Source organism: Indicator indicator, chromosome 5, assembly GCF_027791375.1.
Source record: "Indicator indicator isolate 239-I01 chromosome 5, UM_Iind_1.1, whole genome shotgun sequence".
NCBI lineage: Eukaryota > Metazoa > Chordata > Aves > Piciformes > Indicatoridae > Indicator > Indicator indicator.
The window spans coordinates 22,075,281-22,094,104 of NC_072014.1; the positions used below are offsets into that span (position 1 = coordinate 22,075,281).

Below are 18,824 nucleotides of genomic sequence, written 5' to 3' on the forward strand. Positions count from 1 at the left end.
TGTTACCATTATAATTATATTATATCTTAGTTACTAAACAGTTCTTATCTCCACCCATGAGTTTTACTTTTTTCCTTTTTCCTCCCCATCTCACTGCAGGTGGAGGAGGGAGCCAATGAGGTGTCTGATGGGGTTAAACCACAACAAACTCAAAATTAGTATTTTCATTGTGGTGATATGCTGACAGCATATTCTGTTCTTCCAAACAGGAATGTCTGTTGGACATTGGCAGCACATGTTGCTGTGATGGAACTGCATCTGTTGCGAGTGCTGTTGCACCTGGGCTCACTCACCATGCTTATATTCTTATATTGTCTTCTGCACTAGGTATTGTAGAGATGGTCTGAAACAGACTTTGTTATTTGAAAAGATGCAGATTTCTACTGTAGCACTAGCACAGCAAGACAGCACTGACTATAAAATTAACCTTCTCTCTAGGCAAAACAGCTTCTTGAAAGAAAGCTCAATCAAATTTTTTTGAGAATTAATTATACTTAAATTTGTTCAGTAGCTTCCTAAGGAAATAATTAAGTCTTTCTTTGCAATTATTCCATTGTGAAAACCAATACAAAGTAAAAAAGATTATTCACTTTAGTACCGTAGTGCCCCCTCCAGAATCGAGGGTCTGAATTTTATTCCTTGTACACCTAGACTTCTTCCCTGAGTGGATCTAGAAAAATCATTGGTGTTTGATGAACAGCAAAAAGCCTGTATTTTCTTTTAGTTACTCTATATTTATATCATCATCTCCCTAGTACCATTATCACAATCATAATTTTGTTGATTTACATACATTCCTACGTGAAAGATATGAGTAGAGGAAGCAGAACACTGGAATAACAACAATAACATAAAATGTTGCAAGACATTTACAACATGGTGTAAAAACAACACATTAAAAAAACCCCACACAATTACATAATTAACAAAATCTCTTTGTAAAAATTAAACATGTTGAAAGTTAAAATTACAGCAAAATTACCCAACCGAACCTTCTTAAACTTGTGAAGCAAGCAATAGTTTGTCTTGTTCAAACAACCATGCTGTCAGCCAGCCCTCCTCAAACTGCTGTGATGTGCTGAATAGGGAGGAAGACACCCTGCACTTTGCATGCCAACTCAGCCTTTAGAAACAGCTCACAAAGGCTTGTAATAAAATGTGCATTTACTCTATTTTTCTTATTCTTTAGAAAAACTAGTATTCAATAGATTTTCCTAGAACAGACACTTTTTTGTGCTGAGAAAGATGCCCTTTATTAATTATAGGAATGCTTTCTACTTGTGGTTTTGAGACACTTGTTAATGGTGATTTTTGTGGTATTTGTGGTAATCTGTAATAGAGAAATTCAAACAATAAAACCTCTGTGTCCCTGTGTGTTACAGAGTCTTATGAACCCATGGTTGCCCACCCACAGGTTGAGGAACCTTTCAGGTTGTGACAATTGCTTATTGAAACCGTTCTTGCACTTCATACCACAGACATGGATGGAATCAAAGGCAGAACACAGAAACCAGATGATGATCATACAGCATGCTAATGGATGAAGTACACACAAAGCCTAAGTATTCAAGGAAGCAGGGAGAGGTTTCACACTACATGCTGCTCTGGTCTGTTGGAGGACTGATGCACACTCTTCCTCTGGGGCTGACTACTGTTAAATATCTGAGAATAGCTCTGATGTCCTCCCTCTCTGCACAGGTACATCATCAGTCCCACAGGTGCCAAGCTGACTGGCAACTGGGACAGCCTCAAGAATTACAACCATAAAAATGATGAGGATCTTTTTAATAGCTTTTACATACAAAGCACCAGATACACTTAAGATGTATTTGTTGTGTCAAATTTTTGTCCAAAATGAAGGGTAAGACTATATGAATGCACTCAGACCACACCATCCCCAGATTTCACCTCTCAGAACTACACAAATACAGCCTGACTTGCACAAAACTCCAGAGAACTAGTCACTTTGTAAACCAGTTTTCATCATAAATCTGTATTACTCTCTATGGCAGAGTTAACAGACCTATGTCAAGGCATTTAGAAGCTATCAACACCCATCTCTGCTTAAGTCACCAGAAACTGAGCATTGATGAGAAACTCCATGGAAACTTTGTCCCACCTTACATGAGGCAAGAAATAGCATTATATAAAAACTAATAGATGTTGTTTATTAATAAAAGCAATCTCTGCAAGAGGCATTTAACAAGGGTGATGCAAAAATTGAGATGAACAATCTGGTAAGCCTTACTGCTAGCTTAATGCCTATAATGAACAGCAACAGTGAACTAGGAATGTTGCTATACCAATTTTTTTTTCTTTACTTTGTTAAATATTCATTACCAATGCCAGCAGCAACCATTCTATGAAAGTAAATTAAATTTTAACTTCTATTGTTCGTCAGCATAACTTCTGTGCCTGTGCTTTGTATTACAGGTATACAAGACTTCAAACAAATCTGTGATGTGTTATGAAAGCATAATAATATAAGTGCCTACCTTTTTCAGGAACCGTACTCCATAGGTAAATATATAAAGGTAAAATGTAAATCTCCACCTGCAAAAGGTACAAGAGATTAACTCTAGGATACCAGGTTTACATACTTTACAGTTCAACACATGATTTCTTATAGCACTGCCAAACCACCACACCCTGGTCACGTTAAGAGAAGATGAAGCAAAAGTTTGGTCTGGTTTTCTACAACTTTTGTTAATAAGCATTGTATTCATGTGCATGATTTTCCTGGCCTCCCATTAGCCCTCTAAAAATACTGGCTAATTTCACCTAGACATGACAGGAAAACTCCAATTTTAAAGGACAGTCATTTTTCTAAAAGTTTAATGAAAACTAGTGGCAGAGGAAGGCAGAGGACAAGTTGCATACCTATTGTAGGGAAGTTCATTTGTTATTGACACCAGGACAATGAAAATAAGAAATTTTATTGATTCTTCATAATGTTTATAGCAGGATGAGATTTAGCTTGCGTAGTGTGAGGCAATACCGCAGTGTGAATCTTCAATTACATATTTTACAGCACTTAAAATTTTCTCTCCACTGGCAAAAATATTAACTTCTGGTTAATTGGCACTGAAGCATGTTCAGACACTACTGTAATGGTTTCAAAACTGAAAATAATCCTGTGTAAAACAAGCTTCATCCAAACCTTCCTCTTCAAAGCTACTTTTACAAGTATTTAGAAATTTTTGTCATACATAAACAACCTTCTGAGTGTAAGAACGTCAATGAGATTTCAAGTGTGATACTTCAGTTGGACAGAAACTCCCTCTCATCCTGTAGCCTCCACAATGCAGAGAATAATTTATTCAATTGATATGATGCAAATACCAAACTCTTCAAGGATTCAATCACACTAACAACATGGCCTCCAGCTTTCATGCTGGCAGTTTCCTCAAGATACTGTAAAAATAGAGTACTTGGAGGCAAAACGTCAGTTGTGCTGGTAGAAACCTTCAGATGACACGCACAGAAGAATCAGCAAGGACAGCAATATGAAGGAAGGTTTTATCTGGGTAACAGCTTTCTCATTAGGCTGGTCCTACAGCTAGGAAACCTGCCATTTAACTTCAAAATTAACTGAAAGTTTGAAAGCTGTCATAGAAAAGAAAAACATTAGGAGGGGAAAACCGTATAACCTAATCTCACTTCTGAGCACTCCCAGAGCCCTTCTTTCACTCTGAAGTGTGAGCAGCTATGATAAATTCTTCACAAAGAGTTTTTCACTTTTTAAAAAATTCCCTCAATATCTCCTTTATTTCACATTTCTCCAAACAAAATTAATAACGTATTTGAAGACATTTGTAGTTTGCTGTTGGGAGATGCAATATTCCATAGAGGAGTTCAAATGCAATCTGAAGTATTGGAAATACGTTAATGGTTAAGTTTTCGAAGGTGGGTTCCAAAGGTTTTCTACTCTGCACCGACCTCTGGAAGGCTCCGTTTTCAACATTTGCTACAGCTATCACTTTAGTAAAAACAAAAACGCCCTTTCCTGAAACATGCAAATTCAGAAACACCAATTTTCCGTTTAAATTTTTAAAACACCTCCCAAAGTGCTGCCACTGCTGTAGATCTGCACTAAAGCCATGGACTGCCCTGTAGGAAAATTTCTGGAGCTTCAGAAAAACATTAGAACCAAGAGCCACCAAGTATTATTTAGGTTTGCCAAAGCACATCAAGTAGATGACAATATACGATATTGGTCTTTTTTCCTCCTTTTTTCCTACCTGCCAAACAAGTCTACTTGGATTGAGCATCTGAGGGTAAAGCAAGGCTCAGAACTAGGTGATACACAAAGCTGGTCAAAGTGCTAACTTATTAAAAAATAAGAAATATTGGCATATATATATCTATAAAAAATCTCATTCCTGTTAAACAACATCCACAAAACATGCTCTGTAAACTTCTGATTTGGTGAAACTGCAATAAAGAATAATTCAAAACAAAGCAAAGTCAGAATGGTCCTCCAGTATGTATATCATCATTAATCAGCTAACTCTGGTGGTAGCAGAGCTACAAAGAACTTTCCACTGTTATGTACCATGCAGCTGATTGCCTTTGCTTCAAAGGGAAATTCTGTCAGATTGGAGTCTCAATCCCACACAAAGAAATCCAAGAAGTTTACCTCATTGTTTTACCGTTACTTGTAGACGGTTTATTGAAGCAATTAACAGCAAAATATCAACAGGGCAAGATCAAATTGATGAACACAAGAAGCTTTGGAAGAAAATTAATTTGAAGTTATTTAAGCATTTATTATTATACAGTGAGTAAATATATCTGGTCTAACTAGTTAAGTAACTATGTTTAATAATGTTGTAAATGTTGCACATTAACTACTAACGCCAGTGACCTTAACAACTGGAGATATTTAATTTGTAATTGTGTTTTCAAATAAAATAAAATTGATAAACACAGAACTATATACTCGTCACCTACAAATTAACATATATTGAGATCTGTAAAATACACATTACACTAAACCAACAGTTAAGATTATTTACAGAACGAGTGGCCTTTATAAAACTGCAGTCAGAAGAAATATACATATGATAAATGGTCAAAATTAAGGGATGTTGTTCCCATCAGGTTCAGCTGCAGAGAGAAAAAGAGGCAAGGATTCTATCTGTAGCTGCCAGCTATGTGCTATCACAGATTTAATGGCAGATACACCAATAACCCTTTGAACAGGGTCACAGACAGATCACTGTGTGTCTGAACACATCAGGAATTGAATTAGCACTCAGTTCTCTGGCAGTTTCCCACCTTGCAGGAAGCCAGCAATTTAAAGTCCTACTGACGCCTTATTGGCATATGAGCAGTCCTCACTCCCCCTCAGTTGCCTCTGTCACTTGGTAGCCTAGCAGTATTGACATTTGCCAGGCATTGGAAAACCTATGTTCAGTTCTCTCCTCTGTCATATCTCTGTTAGACACAGAGTCATCTCTTCTTGTGAAGTTGTTTTATGTAGCAGAAAGTACTCTGACTTGGGACAAAGGACAGGGAGGGAAGAGAGAGGAACTACGTTGTGAAGCTACAATGTTCACTCAAATCCATACAGACAAGCCAAGAAGATATAAGAGAAACAGGTTTCATGCAATGCAGATTTGTCCAACAAGATTCCTTCAATTGAATTCCGTCAACTCAATTCCCTTGCAACAAGGACTGTAATGAAATCTACAATTCACAATCTACAATAGATACCTTTTTATCCCTCTTGGGTCTCACTGCAGCCTATTGATGAAAAGAAGCAAGTGGAAGGAAACAAGCACGAATATTGTTCACTTAATACATCCCAGTGTCCAAACCACCTTGCTATTTTGGGAGCTTTGGCAAAATATTTTCTTTGCACACGTTACAAAAGAGAAAGATTTCTGTCTTAATCACAAGGTTATAAAGTCTCATTCCCAACCAAATTCACAGCTCTCATGGTTGGAAAAGTCTCTTAGCTTAAGTACAGTATGAATAGTCAAAGATCCCAGGGAAAGGAAGTTATATGGACAGTAGCACAAATCTTCTCCAGTACTCTTTCTGATATCCTGCTCAAGGCCCTTCTTAAGCATCAGCAGCTTGTGATCATCTTCCCAAGATCACTAGGGACAGCTGTCATTTGGATCACAGATTGTTATGCACAATAGGCAAACTAACGAACTCCTCTAAAGCAGCAGTAGCAGAGCCCAAAAGACTAGGAAGAGGAAGGCAAGATCTATACTAAGGTATCTTTTGTTCCCCTTTCTCCCTAGCAAATTGCCTATTAAATCAATACAATGGAGGCCACTAGGTGAAGCACCCTTCTTTGAGTGACCACCATACCAATTCACATTTGACTGAAAGATGATGACAGCTGAAGCTGCTTTGTTTTCTGAGAATTTGCTCTGGCCTTCAGACTTGAAACACTCCTCCAGACAGTTGTATAAAGAGACAAAACTGCAATGACCCACATACACACACAGTGTGCTGCCTGAAAGATTTTTTAGGCTAATTTAAATCCAGCAAACTGAGATCAAAGCACTCAAAGAACAAGCATTCTGCTAGACTTGATCTGTCTGCTTGTAATAGGTTTATGAGGTTCACTTTAGTCCTGCACTAACCTGTGTACCAGACTTTCAGGTTGAACCAGACTTGCATCTGGTCTGCTCGAGCTCAGAATGAGAGAGATGGATCCCGTTTACCTCTAGTCCTTCTGGCAAATCCTTCAGGTTGTGCTAGTGCTTACCTGGACAGTGTTTTAAATATGGATGCAACACACTGCAGTGAAGAGTCAAGTTACAAAGTGACTCTTCAGTAACAACAAACAAACAAACAAACAAATTTAAAAAAAATTCTTTTCTAATGTAGTCCTGAATGCTCTAAAGGCCCTCAAGAGTGCAGTAGCAGATCTGACTGCACTTGCTCAACATGCGAGTACATTCTTGATCCAGAGGACAGTTTCTTAGCCTCTCAACCCTTTTAACTTGGAGCTGGTAATGAAATTTTAAAGATGCTTTGGCATGATACAGAACACTATGAAGATGGAAAAGTTGGAGAGCCTCTGCCAACTAATCTGGTATAACACACTGTGATCAATTTAGCAAAAGCTATTTAAGTGCACACTTGAGCAAGCACTTCACTGATTTCATGCATATGTCTAACCAGGTTCTGTTCAGCACACTGATGAATTCTGTCCCTAAAATTTCCCTCCAGATTTCTGTTTTGAAATGTGAGATTAAACTTGAGGTAATAAAACCAACTTGTTCAAGCAATGTTCAAGAAAAGCACCCCCCTACCCCATAAATATACACTCATAATTTGCAGAGCTCACCAAATATTTGTCAGAAAGACACTGTCCTTCCCATGTACCTGCTGTTCAGCAGAGAGCTCAGCATGGCTGCTTTTCCAGGAAAAGGGCCTCTTTTCCCAAGAATATGGCTGAACACATACAGGACCTCACTGCTCCTGCAGTTTTCCCTTTCTTCCCTTTCGCTTTGCAGGAAGACTGGCCACCCAGGCTGTGAATGCAGGCACTCCCCAGAGTCCCCTCTTTGCAGCACACCCCAAGCAGTGCTCAGCCCTCCCAACTGTAAGCTCTGATGCCAAACCAGTGCCTGCTGCCCTGCAATGGTATGTGAGGATCCAGTTATCCAAACGACTTCTGACAAGCAAACATGGAATAAGTCACACTTCAAAATAGTTAACAGCAAACCCCCCTCATTTAGCCAGTAGTCATGGGTTCACCACACTGCCTGCAGTTGAAGAAACTGGCTTTCTAGATCTGAAAACTATTTCCAGGGAAACTGCAGACTCCTGAAGTTTTTCCCATGGAAGTTCACTTCAATAAAATTTCAGATTTGCTGTTATCAGTTATCCATGAGTCAACCCCTGGCAGTGATCAAGTGATCAACAGACCTCTGGGCTTAGGCTTTGGACTGAAAGCCAAACTGAGCCTACTGCAAATTCCACAGGTGCAGGCCATCCTGACAGAGAAGGTGAGAAGGCGAGAAGGCTTGAACTGCCAACACACAGCTTGCTTTCCATTTTAATTGACACTGTCTGACTGAACTGGGTAAGCACATAGCTGCGCTATTGCAATCCCTAGTTGAGACAGAAAACTAATTTTGCTGCACTGATTTCCTGAGCCTTCACTGTGGGAAGTGTGCTTACTGTGATAGTGCTCAAAGGAGCATTCCCGAGGCTGAGTTTAAACAATACTGAACGTCTGTTACGTCTTCTAAACAGGAAGCATTTCTAAATTCCCCATACACCCAACATGACCTAAAGCAGTTCTCAGAGTACCAGGGCCTCAAACTTTCTGATTCACAAAAAGGAACTTAATCCAATTAATGCTGCTCATGACATAGCCAGAGGTATGCATTCCTTCTAGATGGTTATGTCTAAGGAGAGGTATTTAGAGGACGATCCCAAAACAAATGGACTTTGAACTTTTGGATCAACTTAATATTTGTGACATTGTATATCGTCCTGTAATAGATCCCATTTTAGTTTAAAAACTAAAACACCACACAAACAGCAACTCTTCTCACTGAAAACAACAATCCCCAGAAACTAATTTTTTTCTTAGGCAATAAACCATGTAAAAATACAAGGCAGAGCACAGAAAAATAATGCTTAATCCATCCAAAGTGTAGAAGAACTAGTAGCATCTCAACTGTCTAATGATCTCACAAATCATATTACAAGTGCTGATCTTGCAAAAAAACTGTACTTTTATACCAGGTACATGACAATTCAGGTGCTACTGTTTCACTCTGAGCTATCTTTTTGCATGTTTTGCCTTCCATAGAGGAAACCCAAACACACAGACTCAGTGAGTGGTGCTATCCAACAGGGCTGTTAAGAAGCTGTGGCAGATGACTGTTAACACTTCACAGCCTGCATCACTATCTAGAAAAGCAAAAATTGCCACCTTTTGAAACATCAGCTTTTTATGGAATTTAGAAAATGGGAGTTACAAATGTTTTCCTGGCAGGACTCAAAACAAGATGAAGGTGATTGGATAACCCAGGTGGCATACTCTCAGCATTCAGCCTGGTACACATGGACATATGCTTTCACTTGCAAATTTTCAGACAGATCTCTTAAAGAACTTCTGCTCTGAGTTTCAATCTCAATCTCTTTCACCTAATAAAATTATTTTAAAATAAACTAAGAGCTGTATTAAATCCTCCACCTGTATGTGCTTGGACATGACAGACATATAAATATAAAACTCAGAGCAGATCAGAAACACAGCTGGCATGTAGGATGGCCGCATGGCATACCTTTGATTGGTTTAGAAACCAGACAGAGGTGCAATTTTGCTTCAAACAGTCTGTACCCTCCATTAAAGCTTTACTTATCTTCATTCCTGGTAAATGTTCTAATATAAAGCTCCAAGTATGGCAACATGCTTGACTGCAGTAACCTCAGTGCTCCAATTTGCTGCTTTCCAAGATTTCTGTAATGATAACTTTCTGCATTTCTGCAAAGCCTGGTGGACGCAAGTGGATATAAGGAATGGTAATTAAAAAGAAAAAAAAAAACTTAAAAGGTAAATAAATTTTTTTTTGGCATGGTGACTTAGACTGGAGACCCCATGCAAATGGTAAATAGTTCCTGCACTATGGTTAAGCAAACAATATTTAAGGAAGCAGAGAGTTGTGCGCAGCTCATGAAGATGTGCAAAATAGCAGGTATGATGCATTGAGAAATCTTGATTGTCTTCCTCTTCAATTTTCTGGCTTAAGATTTGACTGACATCTGATTTTCCCCTTGGCTGCAGTTTGAATCAGTTATTTAATATTTAATGTTATAGTGCCACTGGAGACCAGTCCTGTCCTAAATCTGTATGTTCAAAATGCAGCTCTGAAAGTATTAAGAGCAAAATTTAGTAGTGCGGAAAAAAAAAGAACAAAAAAAAAAAGAGAGAGAAAAAGAAACACAGCACTAAATTTTGAAGTGATGCAGTTTTATAAATAATAAAGCATCATTTATATAATTAGACCAGAAAAGATGCATAATACAATGAGTGTTTTGGTAATTCCTTCTAGGTTACACAGCTTCTGTTTAATGATTAAGTAATTGTTCTCTTCTGAGTCCTTTGAGAACTATATGAAATAAAGCTCTGATCTGTTGGCATCACCAAATCTTGCCCTACAAAGAGGTACTACTACCTGGAAAGCTCATGGCAAGAGCACAAATATAAAACATATCACTGCCATGCACCCTCCCCTCTGATCTAATCAACGGAATGATTTTGTCATCAGCGATGTTCCAGGCACACAGTTAACAAGTGCAGAGGAAAAACAACCTGAAGTATTTCAAACAGGGACCCCAAGTCTCCATTCTTGCTAGTGAACTCACCAGCCATCTGTTTCCAACCCAGGCCTTTCTTCAGCTCCCCTATGGTTATCACAACAGCCACACTCTTTTCCAGTTCCAGATGCACACAAGGCCCTCCAGATTGCATTTGCTTTTCATGCAGCAATGCTGTCCTAGCCATGATGGCCAACATATATGCATAAGGCAACTTTTGTGAACAGCTTCTATTAGACATTCCCACTTTTTCTCACGCTGAATGATGCATTCTTGTAGCATTAGGCTGTCTGTCTCAGATTGTTGTTTAGCCTGCTAAAGCAGACGGCGATCCCTTATATGTACTGACCTTTCCAGAACCAGGGCTAGGTGTTACGGTTGTTTTTCCAAAAGCTCCAGAAGCTACCCAGAAACTGTGCAACACACACCCAGTTTGTACACAGCAACCATGCTTCCTTGATATTACACAGTTAAAGATAGCAGCAGTAAAATATTTTTAACAAGAGATACCAATACCTGAAATTTATCACTTAGGAAAGATCTAACAAATTATGACGAAGAAAAAGCCCAGTACTTCAAGTAGAATTACAGAGAGAAACTGGGAGAAAACCTTGTCCTGAATTCACAGTTCCTCCCCAAATGATCAAGAGTCAGTTTTTAAGCCCTGTGAATCCCATCTACTAAGTATCAGAAGTAGTCTTCAAGTCTGAGGCATCCCAGACCAAGTCATGGCTTTCTTGGCTGTACATTCCCTACAGGTCTTCTGAAAAATATCAGATCTGTCTCCATGTTCCTTCACCTTCAAGCCACTTGGCAATTTCATTTAAAGCCAAGGATGACCAAAGGCAACAGTGTCTCTTTTATAACCAAGAGCCAGACAATTCAAGGCATGTGGAACATCAGAAAGCAGCAGCTACTGTATTCTTTGCAGCTTTCCTTTAGTTGTCTTTAATGGATATTTTGACTGTAATTTTGAACTAGTGTTCACATTAACTACAATTTAGGGAAGAATGATTTAATTTCCATAACATAAAATAATGATGAGCACACACAAACCTCAAGAGAATAGCAAACCAGTTAATTTATTATAATCTTGTTTAATGTTCAATGATAACATCAAGTGATAGTGTCGTTGCAGGCAGGACCCACGTGAGTTAATTTAAATTTATTAATTGTGTTAAAAAGCTGTGTCACAGAAGGCAGTAAGGGCAGAAAATTCAAAGTTTTAGGTAATCAGATTTGAGAGAAGAGGGAAATTTCATAAGAAGCAAAATGAAAAGTGCTTACAGCACAGTCTAAAAATACAGTGAACATAGTCTGAGGACATGGCATGAACGTCTTTGCCTGTCTGCTCCAGCAGAACAACAAGGGAAGAGGGCTGGCAATTCCTAGCCCTTAACCAATGTTTTAACTTCCCCCTGATCCCATGTTTGGGCACAGAGAGATTTAAAAAGAGAAAAGACGACAGACGAGATTAACAAGTAAGCATGGCAGATATGGTAAGAAGAGAATAATGAGGGAAACTGCTAACCTTGCTCAGTTTTGGGGTCTGTTTCATACCAATCCCGAACTGAAACATCTTGAGCAGCATACTACAGAGTGGAAAGAAGTCTGCTGCCACCTTCCCCTTCACCAGATGGTTCAGCTTTCAAATTGTGATGGGACTGTGAGCCAGACCCAGCATTTTACTACTCAAAACTGAGAAAGAATGATAGGAGGAGTTAGATAAAGCTGTTCACCAGAAAAGCACTCATTCTCTCAGGTAGCATTCATCTAAGCACTTATATGGAGCTTGCAGCAAGAAGAGACACACTTGGACCATGCCATTGCATGGCACACTATGTCCTGTTCCACCAGACCACATCTTACCATTTGAGTCCAGCCACCAACCTAACACCACCATGGCCATCAAACCATACCCTAAAGTGCTATAATGCATGCGTGTTCTCCAGTACCACAAGCAAAAGTACTCACCTGGCATGCTTGTGACCATCTTGTGACCCACAACCTGGAAAATCTGACCAGCAAATGCTCTGTTCTACAAAGGGTGACCTTTAACCCCAGTAAGCACACCAGCTGTCTGGTACAGGGCAGAGCAAATGGGAGGACAAAGATGCAGAGATCAGGGAGGTGGCCTTGACTGCTTTGTAGAGCTGCAAAGGTAGTCCGTTTTGCTGAGCTACAGCCTGAGCCAGCTTGTGCAAGTACGTCACACCACAAAAGCACATAATAAATTCAAAAAGGATGTATACTTAAGCTATTTATTCAGCCTGGGCATCAAAGAAACGTGAATTGTCCAAAGCCTAACACTAATGCTCAGAGACAATGCCAAAAACCAACCCAGAGAAAACCACACTGTAGCAGCAAGGTGAGATGTGAAATTGCCCAGACTCTGCCTCTGGAGAGGTGAGTGCTGAGCAAGGTCTGTGTTGGAGAAAAGGTGTGTGTGCAAGATGTTTAGTTCTGATTCATGAGAAAGCAACTCTTAGGGAAGAATTAAAATTTGTCAGTGGCTGCACTGTGTTCCCACAACTTTAAAATTAGGACAGCTTGCCAGGCGTTAACTCATTCTTGTGTCCAGGGATTCTGGCTACAAATTACTGTATTTTATGTAACTCAAGGCAACCACTACTGTCTGACCCTCTTTCTCTTGAAGCAGGGAAGCCATCAGTGAAGCAGCTCTGAATGACATCACATGAAAAAGCATATTTATATTAAATAAAATCTTTCACCAATACTCTTTTGTACTGCATCTTAGAGAAAAATGTACGTTCGACTCAGCCTACCCTGACATCAGACAAAGGAATCAGTAACGTACAGAGCTACAGAATGCTGCTCTCACTCAGATGTAAAATGGAGCAGCATTTCTGTCTATGCTTTATATACTCAAACACGACTCCAGGCCATTTTGCACAGCAGTAGTTTCCCTGCCTTAGGTCTCAGTACACTTGCCTCATTCTCTTTTACCTTCTTTTAAGGCCTTGCATTCAAGCATATTGCTCTTCCTTTTCTGTGATGTTATTAGATAGAATACCTTTATAGAATACTAGGCCCTTAAATGTATCAATCCCAGGGTCTAGATGTAACTTTCACAGTGCTATGATAAAATTGCAGTATTTTACATGCTTACTATAGGTAAAAACTGCCAGACTGTCATCACTACTCTCTACACTTTAGTTGCCACTTGCTAAATGACTTCAATTAGTCTTCTTTCTGGCTGCTATGACTCATCTCAACTTCCCTACTACCTGCAGCTATAAAAAACTCTTGCACTCAGTGAAGGACACATCTTCCCTGTTCTGGAACAATTTCACAGACTCCTCCATCTCCCTCCACATTTCACTGAAAATCCATGTCCTCCCTTAGCAAGCTGCTTCACAAATTTGCCTCTGCCAGCACCCCAGCATCTACTCCCTACTATGCTCTTCATGCCACAAAAGCTGTTTGTTCACATGGTGCAACAGTGTGAGAGCTAAAATCCCCCCACACTGACAATGACCAGGCTATCTCAGTCTGGAAGCAAATGAAAGCTGTATTTACAAGCAAAACTATAACCTATGATGAAATGCAATGAATATGTACAAATATACACTATTCACAACATTTACAAATATGTACAGTCAACACAAAAGCACAACCAAGTCCCCTTTGCTTCCCCCAAGGGGACTCCCCCCCCAGCCAAAAGGAATCCCCCCAGACCACCCTGGCAGAGGGCAGAGAGTCAAGAAGCAGAGAGGCTGTTAGACTTAGCTTGTCAAGGTCAGTGTGTTATCTTCAGCCAGAAAAGAAGAAACAAACAGACAGAAGCCAAGCAAGCTGAGAACCGAGACTGCCCAACTCCCTAACCTTGTTTTGAGTAGAGATTCTTATACATTTCTATCTCTCCAATGGAAGTGTTTAGAATAATCATTATTTTGCTTTTTTTCCACCCAGTAGTGATTTATTTACATTCTTTCACTTTCTCTGCTTGAACTTTGTGAAAAAAAAAAAAAAAAAGACAGTCTTAAAACCACCACACATGGCTCTTCTCTTCCTTACCTCTGTACTCCAGTTTCAGCAAGCATGATACATTATAGTTACAGACTTAAGATAAGCCTTCACAACAGTTTTCTAAGTGAAGTATGGATGCAATCTATTTATCAGCACAAGACCACATGCTCTGGTTGCCTGAGTAAATATAACAATGTCTTTAATTACAAAATGTTGCTGAATTACTGCCTCGGGAGAGCAGTGAATTTCATAAAAGAAATACGAAATCCTGTTTATGTACTCAGTGTGAAAAACTGTTTTCACTATTCAATTTTAAATATGCTCCTTTGCTTTTTCATTTAATACCTCTTGGTTCTTTGCACAATGAGACAGGCATTTGCTGTTCTCCATTTATTTCCTTTATATAAGTAAACATTTCTACATGCCTTTATCTTATACTAAGGTGACCCTCTCTCCTTTCTCACTCTCTGTTGTTCTGCACAATTCTTGTAGCATCCAATCACTGCGCTGCTATTTGCATCTGCAAACTACCATACTTTCACATAACATTTAATTCAAAATGGCAATGAACAGTTCTGCTCACATCAGACTACCAGCACAGTGTGTGCAGTGACAGGCCACCAGCTCTATAGGTTTTACCAACAGTTCCATTCCCTTCAGATATAGCTTTTCCTGAGCCTTTGTTGCCCCCTCTTCCCTTACATTAACACCATCATTAAATGTCTATCACTCAATGTAACCAGACATTTCACAGAGTTCAAGGTTGCAAGAGACCAACTAGCTTGGATGGGCTCATATGCACTGTGCTCAGGGCTGCAACACTGAAAACTATGTTCCCAGGATCTACTTTAACTGTGGTTCTTTTTTGTCACCCCACTCCACCTCTCTTTCTTTCCTTCCATCCCTGCAAGAAGGGTCCACATTTCTGGAATACTGACTGATGTATCTCATCTTGCCAGAAAGGTGTTTTTATAGCCTCACACCAAGTGTGTAATGCTTGCCCTAGGGTATAATGCAAGCCCTGCTTGGAGAACAAGACTTTCCCAACTAGAGGTATCAGATTTACAAATTTTATAACTATATCATCTGTCTGGAGGAAACTATCTTTTCCGTGGATTTTTCTTTAAATAGTGCCTGCATTCCCTTTTGGTAAGAGGTAGCAGCATCACCACAGAAGGGAGTCTAGTAGCAAATCAGTTTTCATGAAATGCAGCCCCATGGGAGATGAGATTGCCTGGGGAAAAATGGAGTGTGACAGTAAAGGTGTACCCTTGTTTTGCACCTCAGTTTCACTGCAAAGGCAAAGGTGACGTTTTTTAGATATTTTGTTTTAAGTAAATGAGAGCTGAAAGCTTTGGTAGGCTGTTTGTAGAGAGACACTTAACATAATGAAAACAATAATAGAGCCTTGCAAGTTTGATACTACCAAGAATCCATTTTTGTTATTAGCTGTTCTTTCTCTAGCATTTCTACCTTAGAAATCACACAGCAGGTTTATGACTCCCTTATTCTGGTGGTTAGGAACCAAACCAAGCAAGAACACGTTTCTTGCTTTACAAGCAATTTATGGCTATTTAAGAGGCACCAATATACTTTCCACAGCAGTTTTATGACATACTGCTATCAGGATTCATTGACATGAAGTACCCATATCTTTTAATGGAAAGATACATACCACTTAGTCATATGATATTCAGTAAAAATAAAGTAAGTAATCAGTAAAGACCTTGAAAAAACACCATTGAAGTGGGCTTTACTTCTGATGAAGGATGTTGGACTCAACCTTTACTGGTTTTTCAAGTGCAATGAGTACATACCGATAAAGATGTCACATGGAGAAAAAAGAAAAACTGTGGATGGGGCTCTTTGTTATAATAACAACAACAACAAAATTTCCCAACAATAGAAAGTCCTGCCAGCCATGAAAATTTATGCTAAACCTCAGAAAATTAATTTGAGAAGGCCATATCGTTTTACAAAGACAGATCATGTAGCAGTTGCTCCTGTTTCCTTTTGATACAAGCTTGGTGTAGCTGGAGCATACAGACAGCAGCAGCAAACAGTGACACTGAAAAACTTCTTCAAAGTAGGATGCCTCAAAATGTATTTTGCAAGGTGCTACACTTTTCTGAGTGGATTTAAAGAAAAATTTGCGCTCACACTGTCTGTTTTTATTGCCTCTAGTCTTGATTTGATACTCCCAAAGGTTAAAAGAATTTAGCTGGGGCGGTTTCTCAGCTTGCCATTGGCACTCAGAGAAACTGCGTCAATCACAGCAGCTGACAGCTTCCCTGGCTTTCCCTTTATAGGTCTGTTTTAACATGGTGGCATTCTGAGTTAGCAGCTTTGGGGAAACCACCTTGTTGCCTCACCTGAGCCAAAGCTGTCTGCTGGCTAAACCTGGCTAATGTGTTTGAAGGAATATTCCTCCTCTTATTCTTCCTGCCCAACTCACTTTGTTTTAAGGCCATATGGTGGCCAAAAAAAAAAAAAAAAGCAACAACATAAAAACCCCAAACAAAATGTACATCCAGGCACAGAGACGTCCTGCTCCTCACTGATACTAGACAATGCTGTGTTCTTCAGCCACCATTAACAGATATATAAAGTAGCTGCTCCAATACTGTAAGCTCCTGTGAAGCACTGACAAATATTTCACTCAAGATTACAGAAAGCTAACTCAAAAGAAATAAAGAAACACGAAAAAGCAAGAAAAAAATGCAAATGAATCAGTCTTTTCACCTGTACAAACATGCATCAGTCCTACTAACTCTTTCAGCACAAAGTGTTTCAGAAGAAAGAAATCATAGTCATTACTTAGAGGATTCCAGTACTAAGCCTTACTGCAGAGTTTGCTGCTATTTTACAGTGACTTTCAGAAGTTTTCAATTTAGCTTGATGCTTCCTCTTTTAGGTGAGACTGCTGTTCTATGATCATCTGCCAGCAGAAGCACCTGTCCCAAGAGCACCCAGATGCAGCATGCAGCCCCCAGCAGGACACAGACCATTGCAGGATATTAGGAGAAGGAGCAGCAGAACTAAGTACCTGCCCAGTTAAAAAAAAAAAAAGTAATAATCTATAATTATAATAGCAAGAAAAGCTTCTAACTTTTTATCAGCATCCTAGTTAGGTGTGCAGTTTCCCTTTCACCAAGCAGCTGGTTGAGTTACTAGCGCTTTAGATCTCCTGAACAGTCCAGAGCAGCAGGGGAGAGATTATGCCTCATACCTGTGAGAGCAAGGAGGAACAATCATTGCTGTCCTATGGAAAACAGCAGAGGAAAATCAGGGAGATTTGGCAATTCTAGAGCCACTGAACAAATAACTATTACACTGACCCCAGAGCACATAGTATGGCTTTACAGACCCATCCCCTTGTTCTCTTTTCTGGTTGTGAAACACTAGTTAGTCCTCTGTTGCACACTGCACTGAGGCAGCTGAAAATCTGTATTTACAAATTAGAATTAAGTGTACCAATAATACCATGTAAACCACATATTTTTCCTTGCATCTCAAAGATCAGTGTATTTGGCAGTGTTCCAAAGCTGACTTAAGAAGGCCTGAGGTTATTAAAAATTCAAAGCTAGAAGCTTTTTGATACCTATTTATTTTTTAATGCTTTATTGCTACGTACAAAGCACAGACTGATGAATTCTTTTATGCACTTCGTTAAGATTTGTATCAGCACAATTCAGAATTGTAGCAACCAAGCAGCTGTTCCAATTTCTTTCTCTTGCATGGTTATTTTTCCAGTACAATTTTGTAGGAACGAATTACTCTGCTAGTCAAGAAAAGCAATATGGAAAAGAAGTTGCAAACCGCCCATATGATTCTCACACAGATGTGCATGACAAGCAAAAATATCTGTCTCTATCTATACACATGCACATACATATGTTTACAGCTATAGACAGAAAAAAATCTCCCCAAAAGCAATGTGCATAAACATAGTTTCAAGTCCTTAGGAAAAAAGATGTGTTCTGGCTAGGAGATGAGACAGATTTCTTTCCACTACATCAAAACTAAAAGATATCCCACTTCCAGATACTTTAGTATATGTGGTGGGTGGGATATTCCACACACTCCCCTCACCCCCCAACATTTAACTTTGCCAGACCAGCTCAGTGGAAGCAAATGAAAGCTGTACTTACAAGCAAAACTACAGTCTACAATGAAATGCAATAAATATGTACAAAATATAAAGTATTTACAATATTTACAGATATTTACAAGTAACAAACAGCACAATAATCCCCCTGGTCAAAGACCAGGGGAGCTGCAACAGCTTCTCCCTCCCTGCCTCCCCTTTACCCTGCTGTACACAAGGGACAAGAGAAAGAAGCAAGATCAAGTCAAAATAAAGTCAAAATAAAAACCGACGCAGCCAAGGTCAGCAAAATCAGTTAGACTCTCCCAGAGCAGAGAAGCGAGAAGAGAAAAAAAATGTTTTGGAAATCAAATCTTATGGGAGATATCTCTCCAATGGAATTGTTTAGAATACTCAATATTTTCCTTTTTATACGCAATCG

The 18,824-nt window shown here is 39.3% G+C and overlaps 1 protein-coding gene across 1 annotated transcript in view; it reads right to left on the bottom strand.

The window, feature by feature from the left end:
* Nucleotides 1-18,824, bottom strand: part of CERS6 (ceramide synthase 6) — a 114,423-nt gene that overhangs the window by 48,379 nt on the left and 47,220 nt on the right. Inside the window, exon 4 of the mRNA XM_054381101.1 lies at nucleotides 2,496-2,553. Coding sequence (XP_054237076.1) covers nucleotides 2,496-2,553 — 58 coding nt within the window. The remainder of the gene's footprint in view (nucleotides 1-2,495; nucleotides 2,554-18,824) is intronic.